This window comes from Cavia porcellus, unplaced genomic scaffold (assembly GCF_034190915.1).
Source record: "Cavia porcellus strain 051 isolate PalLab524CR breed Dunkin Hartley unplaced genomic scaffold, mCavPor4.1 scaffold_16, whole genome shotgun sequence".
Lineage (NCBI taxonomy): Eukaryota > Metazoa > Chordata > Mammalia > Rodentia > Caviidae > Cavia > Cavia porcellus.
Genome location: NW_026947499.1, coordinates 29,717,338 through 29,734,924, shown reverse-complemented (window position 1 = coordinate 29,734,924; position 17,587 = coordinate 29,717,338). Strand labels below are relative to the sequence as shown.

At 41.8% G+C, this 17,587-nt stretch overlaps 1 protein-coding gene across 3 annotated transcripts in view; it reads left to right on the top strand.

Annotated features, from left to right (window-relative positions):
* Nucleotides 1-17,587, top strand: part of LOC100727267 (protein HIRA) — an 85,276-nt gene that overhangs the window by 53,908 nt on the left and 13,781 nt on the right. For 2 of the 3 annotated variants that reach the window (XM_003478374.5, XM_005007309.3), the window contains exons 15-21: nt 499-660; nt 10,951-11,155; nt 11,529-11,633; nt 13,278-13,426; nt 15,989-16,150; nt 16,650-16,708; nt 17,065-17,170. In XM_003478374.5, the coding sequence (XP_003478422.1) occupies nt 499-660; nt 10,951-11,155; nt 11,529-11,633; nt 13,278-13,426; nt 15,989-16,150; nt 16,650-16,708; nt 17,065-17,170 (948 nt within the window). The remainder of the gene's footprint in view (nt 1-498; nt 661-10,950; nt 11,156-11,528; nt 11,634-13,277; nt 13,427-15,988; nt 16,151-16,649; nt 16,709-17,064; nt 17,171-17,587) is intronic. The other variant, XM_063226098.1, reaches the window with a different exon arrangement.

Sequence of the window (17,587 nt, the reverse complement as noted above, 5' to 3'; positions counted from 1 at the left end):
TGAAGACCAAACCCGGGAACAGAGCATGGCTTCAGGATTCTGGTTGGTTGGTCGGTTTTTCGGTACCCGGAATCAAACTCATGACCTCAGGCTGGCCAGGCAGGCACTGTGCTGCTGAGCTATATCCCTAGCCAGCTTGAGGATTCTGACTGGGGGATTTCTCACCAGCTCCATTAGGAAAGTGGCAAACGCGGCTAGTTGGAATGATTTGTAGTTGATGTGGCATATTTAGGCTATGGAAACAGAAATGTGTGTTATCCCTAAAAACTCTCAGAACAATATAGGGGGCAAATGACAGTGCATTGATTCATAATCCTCTCAGGTAGTCAAGTCTTCCAAAATTGTAGCATAAAAATTTTAAAGACTACATATTGAAATTTTTGTGTTGATAAAAGTTTGATAAGCCTCTTTTGATAGGCTCCAAGTGGTACAAATCCTAGTCTTCCACATTCTTTAGGGATTATACTTGATGTGTTTCCTGTTTTCTTCACCCCTCAGTATGAATGCTACCTCTACTCCTGCTGCATTGTCACCCTCCGTGTTAACAACCCCGTCCAAGATTGAACCCATGAAAGCATTTGACTCCCGATTCACAGAGCGTTCCAAAGCTACGCCAGGTGCTCCTTCCTTGACCAGTGTGACTTCAACAGCTGTAGAAAGGTAGGTGTTGACTGTGGGACCCTGAGAGACCAAAGAAGGTACAATATATCTGATTAAGGTATAGGATCCAAAATACATAAAAAACTCTTAAAACTCAACAATCAATAGACTAATTATTTTTTTTCTTGAGACAGGATCTTATTATATAAGACCTTGAACTCACTGTATAACCCAGGTTGGTCTCAAACTTATGGCAGTCTTCCTAACTGAGCCTGTAGAGTGCTGCGAGTAGAAGCATGTAGTACCATGACTGCTTTAATGTAATTTTTAAATGGATAAAATATTTAATAGAAATCTTTTCAAAGAATACAGAAATGAGTGTTAAAAAAGACACTCACATCACTACCCATTAGGGTGAACTGCATATTAAAATTATAGTGAGATCCCACCTCATTCCCACTAGAGTAAGCTATACTGTAATCAAAATGTCATATAAGAAGTTTTGGCAAGAATAAGGAGGGGACCAATGATATAGCTTAGTAATACAAGCACCTGCCTGTTAAGCACAAAATCCTGAATTCTATTACCAGTACCAAAAGGAAAAAAAAAGAATAGGGAGAAATTAGAACCCTCATACAGTGCTAGTGGAAGTATAAAATTATTCTGCTATTTTTTGTTTGTTTTGGGGAATTTGGTTGCTGTTTTGTTTTTTGTTTTGTGGTAGGGTTTCCCTATGTAGTTCAGGCTGGCCTTGAATGCATGTTGATTCTTTTGCCTGGCCTTCCAAGTGCTAGAATATCACTGTGCCTGAATTCATTCAGGTGTTTGAAAAGCAGTCTAAGGCTGGGGATTTAGGTCAGCGGCATAAGTGCATGCCTGGCAAGCATGAAGTCGGGAGTTCAATCCCTGGTACAAGAAAGAAAGAGAGAGAAAGAAAAGAGAGAATGCTACACTTAGGTATATACTTAAGAGAAATGAAAGCATAGATCATATAATTATTTAGGACTGTTTTAATAATTGTACTGATATTAACCAAAAAGTAGAAGCAACCCAAATATTCAATCACTGATAGACAACTAAGAAAGAAAATGGGGTATATCCATAAAATAGAATATTATTCATCAATAAAAAGGAACAGAATATTTTTTATGTACTACAAAGCTCTTGGAGACATAAAGCTAAGTGAAAGAAACTGGTAACAGAGCATCACATACAATATGATTTTCTTTTTGTAAAATGTCTAGCAATGCATAGAGACAAGAAAGTAGACTCTAGTGATTGCCTGGGGCTGACAGGAGGGAATAATTATTCATGAGTACAGTTTCTCTTTGGAATTATGAACAGTGGTCTCACATTAGACGATGATGGTTGTACAACTTAATGAATATTCTAAAACTGTTGAATTCTATACTTGAAAAAGAATTTTATAGCCAGGTGTGGTAGCACACACCAGTAATCCCAGCACTTAGGAGGCTGAGGATGACCTTGAGTTCAAGACCAGGAAAAAAAAAAATGTTATAATATGTAAATGTCTTTCAGTAAAAACTAAAAAGGATAGTATGCCCTCAGGAAAGACCAGGTTTGGAAATGAACCAAAACATACTTTTAGGAAAAAAAAATTAATTATTGCAGTGGAAAAGTCAGTGGATAATTCAGGAGAGCAGATTAAAGCCCACTAAAGAGAGCATTTAGCCTGAGAAACTGGTCAGATTGCCACAGAAGGGCAGAGGTGAAGCTGAAGAAGAGACAGAGAAGGGGTTTCTTCATACATCTCACAGGAGTCTCTAAAAAGAGAGGATCTGCTGCTGGGGGAGTTGTCAAGAGAGAGTTAGCACACTTACTAGAAGGCATTGAAACCTCATTTTTGAAAATGTGTTCCTGAACAGAATAAATAAAATTGAATTCCCACCTGAGAGAACAGCAGAGTGTTGAGGTAAAAAGACCTTTTATTCGTTGTTTCTGCCCCATTTGTGTTTCGGGTTCTGGTGGCCACGGTCACAACATTTTTCTCCTGATGGAGAAGTAAAGAGGATATTTTTGAATTGAATTGCTAAAGGCAAAAATTTGACTATACATCCTGGATCCTCATGCTCTGTTAGCTGTATCTCCAAGATTTCACTAGACATTTCAACTATACATACAACTTTTCAAGACCTGTAGAATAAGGAAACGATCAAGTTTGTCACTCTTGGACTCTCACTTAAAAGTGACTATGACCAAGTATTCACCTAAGGCTGACCATCCTACTTCTAAGACAGAAGAAGTGAAGGGTGAAGGGTTGAGAGCATTTACCTAGCATACATGGGGCCTTGCGTTCCATCCCCTGTACAGAGAGAGAGAAAGAGAGAGATAGACAGAGAAGAAATTGAGTTCGATCTTCACATGAAGTAAATAGAATAAAAGTAGCACCTGGTTTCTTTAATAAAGGCCTAGTAGAAAGTGTAGGCACTTTCTTGATAGAGCTGTTTCTTGCATTGATTCACAGTGCAAGCAAGGAAAACCCTTTAAGAAACCCATCATGGGATACTTCCTTCTAAGACTCGGTGTGTTATTCAGTGGTTAGGAGCAGCACTCAGAGCCATACATCCTGCAGTTGAGTCCCGGCTCCATGATTCCTCACAGGGTGATTTTGAGAAACGTAATCTTTCTGATCTTTTTTTTTTTTTTTTTTTTGAGACAGAGTCTCTATGCAGTTCAGGCTGGCCTTGAGCTCACTTTGTAGCCCAGGCTGGTCTCGAACTTGCAAAGATCCTCCTGCCTCAGCCTCCCGAGTGCTGGGATTACAGGTGTGAGCCACCACGCCCAGCATTTTTCTGATCTTTTTCCCTTACAATTGGATGCTCCTGGCAGTAGATCCTGCCTCGTAAGAGGTATCCCTGGGTTACTGACAAGTGAGTGCCTATAAGTCTTGTCCTGGTCCTTATCTCACAGTGAGCAGCACATATGGAGCACATATTGCTCCATCATTGTACCTCATCATGGCTGAATAATGAGTCCCCTGCAACCTGACTAACACTCTTAGCCAAGGGCTTGTTGAAGAGCCAAATGCTAGCCTCCCAGGTGCAGGATGGCAGTGCTGTGTAATGCTGTGGGCCATCTATGCTGTCCTGACTTCCAGCCATGTGACAGGGTGACAAAACATAGGATTTGGGACTATAGGACTAAGCAGAGAAAACATGAAATGAGGCCCATTTTTCAGTGGAGAAGGTCTTGCCAGCTGTGTTGTTCCTCAGCAGATGTCTGCACCCAGGAAGCAGTTGTTACAGATCCACAGCCTGGTGCTCCCTAGGGTACCGGGTGACTGGCCACTGATTGTTGTGCAGACTTGTTTTTGTTGTTCTAATTCTCTTCTGGTTCCAAACGAATTTTAGGAATGTTTTCTCTAGTTTTGTGAGGTATGCTAGTGGTATTTTGATTAGGATTGCATTGACAAAGTACAGATAACTTATTACAGTAGGAATTAGTCTGCGCAACAAAGGCAAAGCAGAGGGCCTCACAATCTCTGACTTGAAATTATTACAGAACTACTATAATAAAAACAGTGTGGTATTAGAAAAATTGAAAACAACAAAAAAACCCAAATCAAACAAACAAAAAACAGACCAGAGGGTGAGTGGGTTCCTGTTTTCAATGCCTCATAACATTATTACTACTTATTTCATTTATTTAAAAACTATAATCATCTGACACATGGTTATTGTTTTTAGTTTAAGGAAATAGTTACCTCTGAGATCAGTTCAGAAAAGGAAAAAAAAGATTTTATGTTCATTTGTTCCTTGTTTGACTCTTTTTTTTTTTTTTTTTTTTAATGAAGATATGAGTTTCTAGGCTGCATTATTTTCCTTCTCCTTGAAGAACTTTTAATGTTTTGTGCAAGGCAGGTCTGCTGGTAACAAGTTCCCTCAGATATTTGTTGGTTTTTGCCTTAGAAAGTCTTTACTACACCTTTGCTTTTAAGACTTGATTTCCCTGGATATAGGATTTTTAGGCTGTTGATTGTTTGTTTAAGATGAGATCTCACTCTGTTTCTCAGGCTAGTTCCAAACTCATGGCATCAAAGAATCTTCCTGCTTTAGCCTCCCAAGTAGCTAGAACTATAGATATGTGTTATACCACCCATCTTAGTGAGGTTTTGTTTTTTAACACTTTAAATATTCCAATCCAAAATGTTTTGGTTACTTTCTCATTGCTGGGACAAAATATCCTCCTAGTACTCACAAGTGAAAGGAGAAGCGTATTTTGACTCTTAACAGTTCTTTAAAAGGTTTCAATCCCTAGTTGGCTTATGGTATGGCAGAGGGCATGGCAAACAGTTCAGAGCAGGTAGGAAGCAGGGAGGGATCAAGGGAGTAGGTAGGATACATATTTCATGGCCACACCCACAGTGATCCACCTCTTCCCACCAGGCTTCACCTCCCAATATCATACCCTGCTATAAACTCATCTGGAAACTAATCCAGTATCACATACCCATGATCAGCTACCATGCACCCATGATCAATTATCATGCACCCATGATCTAGTCACTTCCTAAAAACCCCACCTATGTGCACATGAAGCTTTGTGGGACATTTTAAACTGTAATATAAGGTAGAAGTGTCTCCCTGTCTTCTTTTCAAGATTTTCTGTCTTTGGGGCTGGGGATTTAGCTCAGGGGCATAAGCGCCTGCCTTAAAAGCAGGCAGTCATGAGTTCGATCTCCCGTACCGGTAAAAATGAAAAAGACAAAAAAAAAAAAAAAAAAAAGATTTTCTGTCTTTGATTTTCTGCAGTCTGTTACATCTTTTTTTTTTTTTTTTTTTTTTTTTTTTTCTTTTTCTTTTTCTTTTTTATCGGTACCGGGGATCGAACTCATGACTGCCTCCTTGCAAGGCAGGCACTTATGCCCCTGAGCTAAACCCTCAGCCCCTAGTCTGTTACATCTTAACTGTACATATTTGGTATTTATCTTGTTTGGTATTCCCTGACCTTCCTGGATCTGTGATTTGGTATTTTAAATTTTAGAAAATTCTTTCCTCCTCATCCTCTTTCTCCTCTTCCTCATTCTTCCTCTTCGTTTTTTTGTTTTGTTTGTTTTTTGTTTTTAATTTTATTTAAGGAGAAAAAGGAAAAAAAAATCAGAAAAAGGGTACAAGTTATTTCCGTGATGGGCCCTAATTTACAATCCTCTTGTCTCACTCTTCTCAGCACTAGGATTATAGGAGGGCACACCATGCCTGGCTCGAAATTCACATTCAAAATATTTTTTTAAATTTACTTTTGAGACTGAGTATTACTGTGTTGCCCAGACTGGAACTTTTGGCTTTATTGATTCTTGCCTTAGTTTCCCAAGTATCTAGGAGTACAAGTATACATCGCCATATCCAGTATGACTGTCACATTTTTTTTCTCTAAGAGGAGGAAAATTTATTGAAGGAAAAGAATGGTGAATTGGAATAGTTCCTGAGAGACACAGGTCCTGAATGGGTTGCCAATGATGCCACTTCGCAAAGGAAGTTTGTTTGTTTGTTTGAGACAGTGTCTCAATATGCAGTTCAAATTGACCTTGATATCACTATGTAAGTGAGGCTGGCTCTGAACTCACAGCCATCCTCCTGCTTCATCATCCCAAGTGGTGGGATTATAGGCATGTGCTACCATGCCCGGCCTAGGGCCTTTTTTTTTTTTTTTTTTAATTTAAAGAGAAAAAGAAAAAAAAAAAAGAAAAAGGGTACAAGTTATACAGAATTTCAGAAAACATAAACAGTAGGAAATTACTAGTTAATAGATTACATATTGTTATCTTAGAAATAGTTGTGCATGTTACAAAATTGAAGTATATAAAGTGGACATTCAAACAGTGAGACTGCAAACAGTTCTGTTCAATGATCCAAAAAAAACTCAGTAATATGGTTATCTGTCTTATACTCTTATATATACATGCAATTATATCCTTTAGAGCACTTTCTTTTCCTCTCTTTTGTACAATGACAGTTACACATTTTGGGTTTTATTACTCCCACAGTTCTTATTACTTTTTTTGAAGAGAATAAAACCAAATGTGACATAACAAAACAGTCAGTCAAATCAAAAGGATGGACATAATACATACTGTAAAAACAAAATACAAGGTGATCAACAATGGTTACCATATTGCCTCTTGCTATCTTAAAAAGAATTGCCTATATCATCAGTTATAATAAAATTGAACAAAACAGTAAAGAACAAAACCAATAAAACCAAAACATTGGAGACATTATAGGACTTCAAAAGAAGATAATAGTCAAACCAGAATGGGCATCCTAGTGAATCTTATTGTCTTCACAGATGTTCCCTATACTCTCAAACTTGGTACTATCAAGCAAAACAAAATAGAGAAAAATCAGTCAAAACAAGATGGTGAGAGCAATACAGGGTTTCAAATCAAGTTAATAGGAAATCAAAGTGGGTTACTATAATATATCCTGCTATTTTTTATTTTTCCCTTAATTAAAAGGATAAAAATAAATAATAAAATGGAGATTGAGATAAAAGAGGGCATAACAACAAAACATCGCAGGTCAAAACATAACCATTTAAGCAAAATAGTGTTTCACCACAAGATATTCCCGACATAAAAGTAGTTACCATAGTGTCTCTTTCCTTGAAATCTTTGAGTATAACTTCGTATACTGTAGCATCAAACATATCAAAACAATGTAAAACTGTTCAAGGGAATGACAGTATTACAGAGTATTTAGAATCAACTAACAGAAAATGAACAATGGCTTCTGTATAATCTCCTTGCCTATAAAAGTGTTTATATTATCACATATAATAAAATCCAGTAAGATACAACATGTTAAGACCTGTGGAGACAGAAGAACAAAAACTTGATAGGACTTCAAAACAAGATGATATTAAATCAGCACTAGCTATTGTGATGTCTTGTTTTCTCCAAAATAGCTGTTCCTACCATCTAACCTTCTCTGCCTCATTTCTGGTGATCTCTTTTTCTGTCGTTAGTTGTCAGTTTGTCTTCTTTATTTCACTTTCTGCTTCATTCATTGTGGCCTCTCTGCCACTATTTCTGGAATCTTGGTATTTTTCTTTTTTAGAATATCCTGCATTATTCTCTGTAGAGTTGAACTGGTGGTTGCAAATTCCCCTAGTTCTTCTTTATCCTGGAAGCACCTTGTTTTTCCATCAATTTCTAGGGATAGTTGTGCAGAATATAACTATCTTGGCTGGAGATTATTATCTTTCAAAGCTTGAATCATTACCCCCCATGCTGTTCGTGATTTGATGGTTTGTGCTGAGAAGTCTGCTATAATTCTGATGGGTGTTCCCTTGTAAGTGATCTGTTTCTTATTTCTGACTGCTTTTAATATTCTGTTCTTATATTGGATTTCTGGAATTTTGATTATTATATGCCTACGTGTAGCTCTGTTTGGGTTGTAGGTGGCTGGGGTCCTGTATGCCTCATACATCTGAGTATCTTTACCTTTTGCTAAATTAGGGAAATTCTCCTGGATTATTTCTGTGAATAGCTTTTGTAGTTCATTTGTTTGTGTCCCTACCTCTTCTTTTATGTTCTTAATTCTTAAGTTATAGATCCTCTTATCATCTTCTAGACTTTGTATTATTGCTGTTTGTTTCTTTGTTATTTTTAAGAAGTTTTTCATTTCATGTTCCCACCTTACAGATCTGTTCTCCAGTTCAAATAATCTATCCTTAGTTTCTTTCAAGCTGTTATGCCAGCTTTCAATAGAGTTTTTAAGTTTCCTGGTAATCTCTTTGAATCTGCCTCACATAGTCTGTTTTCTCTATTTTCTCCATCAAACAATTCTCGCCTTTTTTTCTTTTCTTCCATTCCACCATCTGTGTTTTTTTGGGGGGGAGCAGTGCATAGCATTTCTCTTAACTATTCTACTTATATCTTGCTTTATTTCATTTAATACTTCACTTTTGAACTCATCTTTGAGGCTCTGGAGATACCACTTTATGTCTATTGGTGCCGTGCCTGATTCCTCATTCTCCTTTGTATTTACCTTTCCTGGATCAGTGTTCTCAGGATTGGGGGCCAAGGACCCTTTCTTGTTGCTCCCTTTTCCCATATTTTTGTTTCTTCTATACAAGTGTAAATAGGAGGCCCAGTTTTTTTTTTTTTTTTTTTTTCTTTGTCAGTTACAGTTTGTTTGAATTCGCTGGCTAGTTGTTCCCACTCACTGCAGTATACTAGGGAGACACATACCTGGGCAGCCTCTGCTGGGCCTGCCCCTCCAGGTCAGTCAGCCTACTGAAGGATTCACTGCTAGGGTGCACTGCCAGGCACTGGGACCTGGTTTGGGCTAGCCTACTAGGTCTTAGTCCGCAGCGTCACCAGGCCAGGCACTCCCCACCAATCCCACTTGAGAGGGGAATATGCAACTAAAATCACTGCAGCGTCCTGTTCCAGCTAGTCTGCCTGGTCCCAGAATGTCTCCTGTTGAAGCCTCCTGGTCCATGGAAGAGTCCCCGCTCCCTCCACTCACTGCAGGTCGGATGCAGGGCCCCCCTGCCAGTCCTGCTCTCAACTCCGTCCGTGGATTCCTGCTCTCAGAGCTTTTGGGCTTCTCTCTCCCTGCTGTCCCGATTCAGACGCAGGAGCAGTGGCAGGAAATTCAAATGGCGGTTTCTAGAGGTACGGGTTCCAGCTTCCACGCTGAGATTTCATCTGTTCAGTTATAGCCCTGGGATTGCATTTCCAGTTGGTTTCTCTCAGCTTAGTTCGTTCCTGGGTCAGCAGGGTATATCTCCCCTTGCTTAGGACTCCCCACTCCGCACCATTCCTGGATTCCAAGCTGGCAATCTTAGCCTCCGTAGCTGCTGCTATCTGTCTGCCATGTTCTCCCAGAAGCCCATTCTTCCTCTTTGTTTTTCCTCTTCTACTTTGGTATCATTAATTTTAGAAAATTTTTCATGGTTATTATTATTATTTCCTGCTGCTGCTGTAAAATTATCCCATTACTACTCTAACTTCTTCCATTGGAACCCCTATGATTAGAAACGCTAATCATAGTTATTTAAAATTTTACTCTGACAACCTCAAAATTTCTACTATTTACATGTCTGGTTCTGCTGTTTTGTCTTTTGAAACTTGCTGTTTTGTCTTTTGAAACTATGTATTTTTGTTTCTTTTTTTTTTTGGTCTTTTTCATTTTTATTGGTACCAGGGATCGAACTCACGACTGCCTGCTTGCAAGGCAGGCGCTTATGCCGCTGAGCTAAATCCCCAGCCCCCTATTTTTGTTTCTTGTTGTTACTGATTTGTGCTTTTTGGTTTTATATTTTACCATGCCTTGTAATTCTTTGTTCAAAGCCAGGCATATTGTAGTGAATATTGGAAATGAAGTACATAGGTCTGTAGTATGAAGCTGTATTTATTGAGCAAGGAATTCCTATAAATTCCTTAAATAGTACCTGTGACTTGCAGCTCTCGTGGTTGTAATATACTGTCTCTATACTAGGTTGTACTGATACAGTGGTGAAGCACTAGGGAGGAGAAACATTCTAGAATCTTTATGATTAACTTTCTTTTTTTGGAGGTAATAGTAGTGGTCTAAAATTCCTGGAGTGTAGGACAAACACCTGGGCTTGATTATCTTCTTCCAAAAAAAGTTCGTTAACCTGTGGAGATAGGACAGGGGAGGGGCACAATAGAGGGAGAAGATGTGGACTAATTCCTACTTTGTCCCCAGGTAAGATAATGTTCTAGTGAAACAGTTTTTCTTTAGGATTTAGTTATAGAAAAATGAATGATCTAATCATATTTCCAGCCCAGAGAACACAAGGTATTTTCTCTAGCAAAGATCCTTTGCTTGAGAAACTGGAGGGAATCCTTAATGTAAAAATAATGAGTTTTATTTAGTGCATAGTATCTCAGCCTGTAATCCCAGCTCCCCCCAAAATGATGATGATGATGAAGAAGATGAAGAAGAGACTATGTGGGAATCCTATTAGCATTGAGCCTTCAGCTAGTCCACACACAGACTCTAGCATTCTGATCACTACCTAGGAAATGTGTCTGACAGTAAACACCCCAGGTCACCTGTGACTTTCCATCTTGATCTGTCTCAGTTTTCAGCATAGCAGTTTGTCCTCTGACCTCAGTTCTCTGATAGGTCTATGAAGAGTTGTTACTTTTGTTTTTCAATTTTCTTATTGTGAGGACAGGTGTGTCAGCTTCTAAATGCTTCACGTTGGAACAGAAAACAAATTCTCTCTACTTTTTGTAGAGAATGTGGATTTTTAAAAATTGTAAAATTAATAGCTGCATAAAGAAAGTCATAGGTATACTTGCTTCAACAGCACATATACTATAAAGAAAATCACAGATGCCTTTCTATGTAGATTGAAAGACCAGAACCTTGTGAAAGAGCTGAGGCCCAGGGACCTTTTGGAAAGCAGCAGTGACAGTGATGAAAAGGTCACTTTGGCCAAGCCTTCCTCACTATCCAAGCGCAAACTTGAACTCGAGGTAGAAACAGTGGAAAAGAAGAAGAAAGGGCGTCCTCGGAAAGATTCTCGCCTTCTGCCTATGTCTCTGTCTGTCCAGGTGAGGCCTGTCGCCATTCTACATACCACCGCTTCACTTCCCCAAACTCAGTGCTGGAAGGCTCTGCATGCTATAGTATGCATCATTAGTGTGGGACACTTTAGGGACCAGCTGGCTCAGATGCAAACACTATGCAACATCACATGGAGGCTTTGTCGCTTAGACCTATGCTGCACCAACCCAAAGCCTAGAGCTCTGGTGTCAGCTCACTTGTCTGTGAGGTAGGGGTCCTTGTAGCATTCCCTATGCTTTTTCTCTCAGAGTAAGTGAAGTGCCTTGGTGGCAGGTCTGCTTCACCTCTAGATGACCTACTTGTATCAAATGTACCCTGTAATATCAGGCTGAGATTCAGGGACATTTTTGGCTCTTCTAGTCTCCAGCTGCCCTGACTGCAGAGAAAGAGGCCATGTGTCTGTCTGCACCAGCACTTGCACTGAAGCTGCCGATTCCAGGCCCTCAAAGAGCATTCACTCTCCAGGTAAGTGCTGGGACCCTCCACCAACTCCCTTAAAGGTGTACATACACACACACTCACAGACTTACTCTCATGCACACCCCTTATAAATAAAACCCAATGTTTTCACTGCTTTTGAAGACAGTTATCCAGTGCTCACCTGTCCATCACTTTCTGGAAGAAGTCATAGCTGATGAAAGTACCTGCCAAGTCTTAAGAGTACTAACCTTGACTGGGCAGAGACACATACCTGTAGTCCTCGTACTTGGGAGGGTGAGGCAGGAGAATCGCCAAGAGTTCGAGGCCAGCCTGATATACATAGTGAGTTCAAGGCCAGCCTGAACTGCTTAGCAAGACATAACACAATCCTAGCTTCCTATTCCTCACCCTCATAGCTCTTTCTTCTGTGGCTTTGCCCTTGATTCACTATCTGCCAGGGTTGCCTTTACTATTACCTCTTCTAGATGTCCAGTCCTTTTAAGACTTGTCTCAGGCATCCCTTTTCCTGGAACTTTCCTGCATCTTCATATTTAATCCTAGCAGCCTCAGTCTCTGGGTCCAGGAGACTATGTGGTTATAGTCTTTCTCCCTATGGTTCTATTGGCCTTGTCTACTTCTTAGACATTGGCAGAGTCATCATCAGATCTGTTAAACCTCTTGTAACTGTAAGCTTGAAACACAGATCTAGGGAAAATAATCCCTTATACCTAGAGGCCCTCTGGTCAATATCATGTTCATACCTCAGCCACCAGGGTATCTTTCCTATGTGTCTTTATACCTAGCCCAGATATATATCCTCAAGCAGCCTTCCTGGACCCAGTGTATAGGTCAGTTCCTACTGGTCACATACTGCTCCAGATCCGCACTGGTCCTCACAAGGCACTGGAGAACAGACACCAACCATGGGCCATGGGCCAGAGGAATGGAGGAGATAGGCTTGAAGGATGAGACCCACATAGTTTGTTCTTACTGCTGATATGAGTGCATGCAGGCATTGCCTCCAGCAGTCATCAGCTACAACTTTTCTCCTAAACTCCAGCCTTTCTCAGTATCTTCATTGCAGAGTGACTGTACTTGGTTTATGGGTGTCTAAGAAAGGAACATGGCTTGTGGCTGCAGCTTACTTTCTTGTGTGGCCATGTGATATAACCATTCAGTCTAGGTTTTCATACTGAATTATGTGTTAGTCAGCTCTGTAAACACACAAGCTTGAACCTCTCTGGTGCCAGACACTAAACTCTACATTTTTTATACATACTGTGCTGGAGATGTATCAGCTGAACAGACGAGGCTGACAGCCATAGGAACTCACAAAGACCACGTTAGGGTTTTCTTGGCTTTCTTCCCAGCACCTCTCTTCTTATCAAATATCTTAGTCTTGAAGATTTTTAAGTAGGAGGCTACAAAGCAAAGTCTAACTGAAAGCTCTGTCCTTGGTTACCTGTAGTCCTTGTGCACTGTGATTCTCTGTAAGATGATAAAGCCTTCTTGCCCTACCGTGTCAGCCTCCATGCCACCAAATAGAAGGTTCACCTTTTGGCCAGCCAGCTGGCCTGTGTCTTCTGTATCTTTTCTCTGCTTCAGAGCCCACACCTTCAGAGTCCCTGAGTATCTCACTGTCCCAGGACCCCTGTCTGAAAAGAAGTGTGTTTATTCTCATTCATCCAGGTGAGCTCTGACCCCTCTATGTACATCGAGGTGGAGAATGAAGTAACAGCTGTTGGGGGTGTGAAGCTGAGCCGCCTGAAATGCAACCGGGAAGGAAAGGAGTGGGAGACAGTGCTTACCAGCCGGATCCTCACTGCTGCCGGCAGCTGGTAAGTACAGCCAGGTTCTTGGCTTATGATAGAGAGTAGATGCTTTGTGCTGGTCTGGCTGGCATTGTTACTTCCTTAGAATGCAGGCTTTTTGAGAGGAGGATGGCTCCCAAAGAGGATCACACTGGGTCTTACTCAAGGCTCAGCATATGTGTCTATCATCTAAAGTTCCTGAAACATCCAATGAAATCATTGTCATTACCCCCATGATATAGATGGGGAATCTGAGCACCTAGAGGCACCCAGAAGAAGCTGGTAGTTTTATACCCTCCTCTGGCCAGGATTCCTGAAGATTTAAGTTGAAGACTGAAGTTTGCCTAACTCTCTCTGACCTATATGGATTCTTCCTCTGGGTCCCATACTTTCATCCAAGGTGGTCAGGATGTATTTCTGATTGTTCCCTCAAGTTTCCAGCCTTGGCCTCTCCAGATTTTGTGGTTTAAGGAATGATCTGGATTTAATGGTTAATCACCTGGCATCTTCCTAGACCTTCCTGATACTGAACAAGAGCTGTCTTATTCCTTTACTCAGTCTAAAAAGACAACATTTTCTTCAGGTTTCTGCCAGCCATATGGCCCCAGTCAGAAGCAAATACTCTGACCAGGATTTTACAGTGATCATTACTCATACTCATACTCCTTTTTATTAGACCTTTAGCCATCTGTCATAACGTTATATGTAAATATTTTCAGCCAGGCGTGGTGGTACACACCTGTAATCCCAACACTTGGAAGGCTGAGGCAGGAGGATCACTGCAAGTTCAAGACCAGCCTGGGTTAGTTACAAAGAGAGCTTAAGACCTGCCTGAACTGTGTAGCAAGACCCTGTCTCAAAAAGACCAAAAAAAAAAAAAAAAAAAAGTTTTCATATACATCTACAAACATTGATCTTAGGGCTCAGGACTTAGGTCAGGAATTCCATAGTCCAGTGGTGGCAAACCTGCAGCATGCAGTGGGCTGTTACCATTGAAAGCTCTAAAAGATTTGCCATCATTGCCATAGTCCCTAGGTGAATTTGTATTGCTAAGCTAGTAGATTCCTAGGTGCCCATGTGTTGGGTTCTGCTGTGAGTTCCCACTCTTATTCCTGGTCCCAGGACTAGTAAGTAGTATAGACCAGCTGGGGGTCAGTGATGACTGCACAGCTTTCCCTGTAGCAATACAGCAGCTTTTGAAGGGGCCTGCCAGACAACCAGGGCCTCTCAGCTTATGCAGTCCCACCTACTCACACTCTGACTGCAGTCCTGCTCCCTGGTTTTGCAACCCAGTGTGATGGCTTTCTTCACAGTGGGCTGGTTCATGGAAGGACCTGACCATCAGAGATGTGCAGACAGAATTCAGCCACAGCACCACAGAAAGCTCCCTGCTGCTGGGTCCTGCTTAAAGTTTTCTCTCATTCATACTTTCAAAGTACCTCATTTACCTCTTCCTTTTTTTTTTTTTTTTTTTTTTCGAGACAGGGTCTTGCTATGCAGTAAAGGCTGACCTTGAGATCACTTTTTTTTTTTTTTTTTTTTTTTTTTTTTTTGTCTTTTTTGAAACGAGGTCTCGCTATGCAGTTCAGGCTGGCCTTGAGCTCACTTTGTAGCCCAGGCTGGTCTGGAACTTGCAATGATCCTCCCACCTCAGCCTCCTGAGTGCTGGGATTACAGGTATGAGCCACCCCGCCCGGCTCATTGAGATCATTTTATAGTTCAGGCTAGTCTCAAACTCACAATGATCCTCCTGACTCAACCTCCTAGTACTAGGATTATAGGCATGTGCTACTATGCCTGGCATTGCCTCTTCCTTTTTGGAGGCCAGTAACCTGTCTTTTTAGAAAGGAGTTGGCAGGGCTGTCTCCATACTGACCTTGCTGTAACCGTATTGGTAGTAGGGATAACTTCATCCTTGCAGACCATTGACCTTGACTCACCAGGATAGAAGTCATAAAGGGACTCTGGATACTCATCTGAGTGCAAAACCTTGTTTTTCTGGCTGCTTCTACTGCCTGGGGCTTGTGCTCTAGTCTTTCTCTGCACCTGTGATTGTGCCTTAGTGGGCTTTCACTGGGAAGGCGGCCGCCTACTTGCTCTGTGCCTGCCTGAGGAACGTAGTGGTCACTCAGAAGGCACCAAATGATGTCCAGACATATGACCTCTCGTGAAGCATGCCTTGTTTGGGGAGTGACATGCCTTTTCCCATCCTACCTCTCACAATAGCTCTCTGAGTGCATATCTGGTGTCTCCTGAGGTTTATACTGGTATTCCCACACTTCCTTTCACCTACCTCACCGGAGACCTTGTCTGGACTGCCCTACCCAGTCGTCAGGTGCAGTGCCTCTCCAGGGTCCTCACATCATCCAGTTAGCATCACTGTGAGCTCAGGGAAGCACAAGTGGTCCTGTGGGCAGGAGGAGGACTACAGACTTGAAGAAACCTCAAGCAGGCTGACTGCCCCTAGTCAGCAGAATGCTGTCTCAAGCCCTGGCTAGGTCCAGGCAGAGGAAAGGCTCTACGTTAAATAGTCCTGGCCTCTGCTGCAGCATTCAGCCTGTAATGCCTGCCCTTCGTCTGCCTTTATAGTGACGTGGTATGTGTCGCCTGTGAAAAGAGGACGCTGTCAGTTTTCTCCACCTGTGGTCGCCGCCTACTCCCTCCCATCCTCCTGCCGTCCCCTATCTCTACTTTGCACTGCACGGGTTCATACGTCATGGCACTCACTGCTGCAGCCACACTGTCTGTCTGGTGAGTCAGGCCCAGGGTAGGGAGGCATCAAGACAGGCAAGAGAGAGGTGTACAGGTGCCTTGTCACTACAGGGTCAGGGAACACAACAGAGAATGGCCTTCAGGCTAGGGAGGTGGCACTGAGCAATAAGCAGTATTATGTATATTTGCTATCTATGTGACCAGAGGACTGAGGAAACTATACAGGGGAGATAAGGCCTATTTTGCCGTCATCCTTACTGGAACAGAATATGTGGTAAATCACACTTTTCTATTGTCATATGCCAGATCTTTATGTGGATTCATCAGTAGTGGGACCTCAGTTGGAAGAGGCTGGCCATACCTCTGTGGCTGCCATGGCCAGCTTCTCCCAGTATGGGTTTGAGCATTGAGGTTGTCTTAGTACTCTGTTGCCTGGGATCTCTGCTGCAGGCCAAGAGGGTTGGGGATGCACAGCTGAGACAAACTCTGATGCATTTACCTCAGGTGGAGAGTAAGCTGTTCCCTGTCTCCTTCTTAGGGATGTTCACAGGCAAGTGGTTGTGGTGAAAGAAGAATCTCTACACTCCATCTTGGCAGGTAACCTTGCAGCTGCACTCCTCCCCTCCTTGTTTTGAGTGTGACAGGTCCCTCAGCCTAAGTGGAGAGCCAGGCCAGCACAAACCTCCCAATGAGGCATAGTGCCCACTTGCATACTAAGAAGACATATATACTGGGCACAAGATGAAATGGGTCCCTAAGAGGTGACATAAATCCTAGTGTCAGTGATGACAGTTTGTACAAAACACCAAAACAGCCTTACCTAATTGCCCAGTCAGCATTATAGGACTTACTGCTGAGGTTATGGAAACTCAGGTTCAGATTTTTCCTTTGGTGAATATGAAAATGCTTGCTGATCAGAACATACTGAAACTTTTTCCTGCAATGTGCCCCAGGAAGTGATATGACGGTGTCACAGATTTTACTGACACAGCATGGAATTCCAGTGATGAATCTGTCTGATGGGAAAGCGTATTGCTTCAATCCATCGCTCTCTACATGGTAAGAACCACCCTGGAGCATTGTTCCCTGGGAGTATCTTACTGCAGTGAACAATAGAGCAAAGGCTCTGGGTCCTGGCAGTTAGACCTGCCTGACGGTGCTTCTGAGAGTCAGACGCTGGACTCCCTATGACCAATACATACCTTCCCATCTCCTTGCAATACCATTGGCCTGTGGCCTCTCTGCCCTCAAAGTCCATACATGGAGAGCTGTTCTGTGATATTTTCTGAGACCAGTTTTACTGAAATAGGCATTTGACTTTTTTTATGGTTCTTGACAGTATTTTCCAGGCAGGTCTCCTGAGCCATCAGTAGCATAGGAGAGTTTGCTGCATAGCAGCCTTGCCAGTGTTAGTTAATTTGGTGAGTTTAATAGGAGCAAAGTAGCTCTACAGACTTAATAGTGGATGGAGCTGGG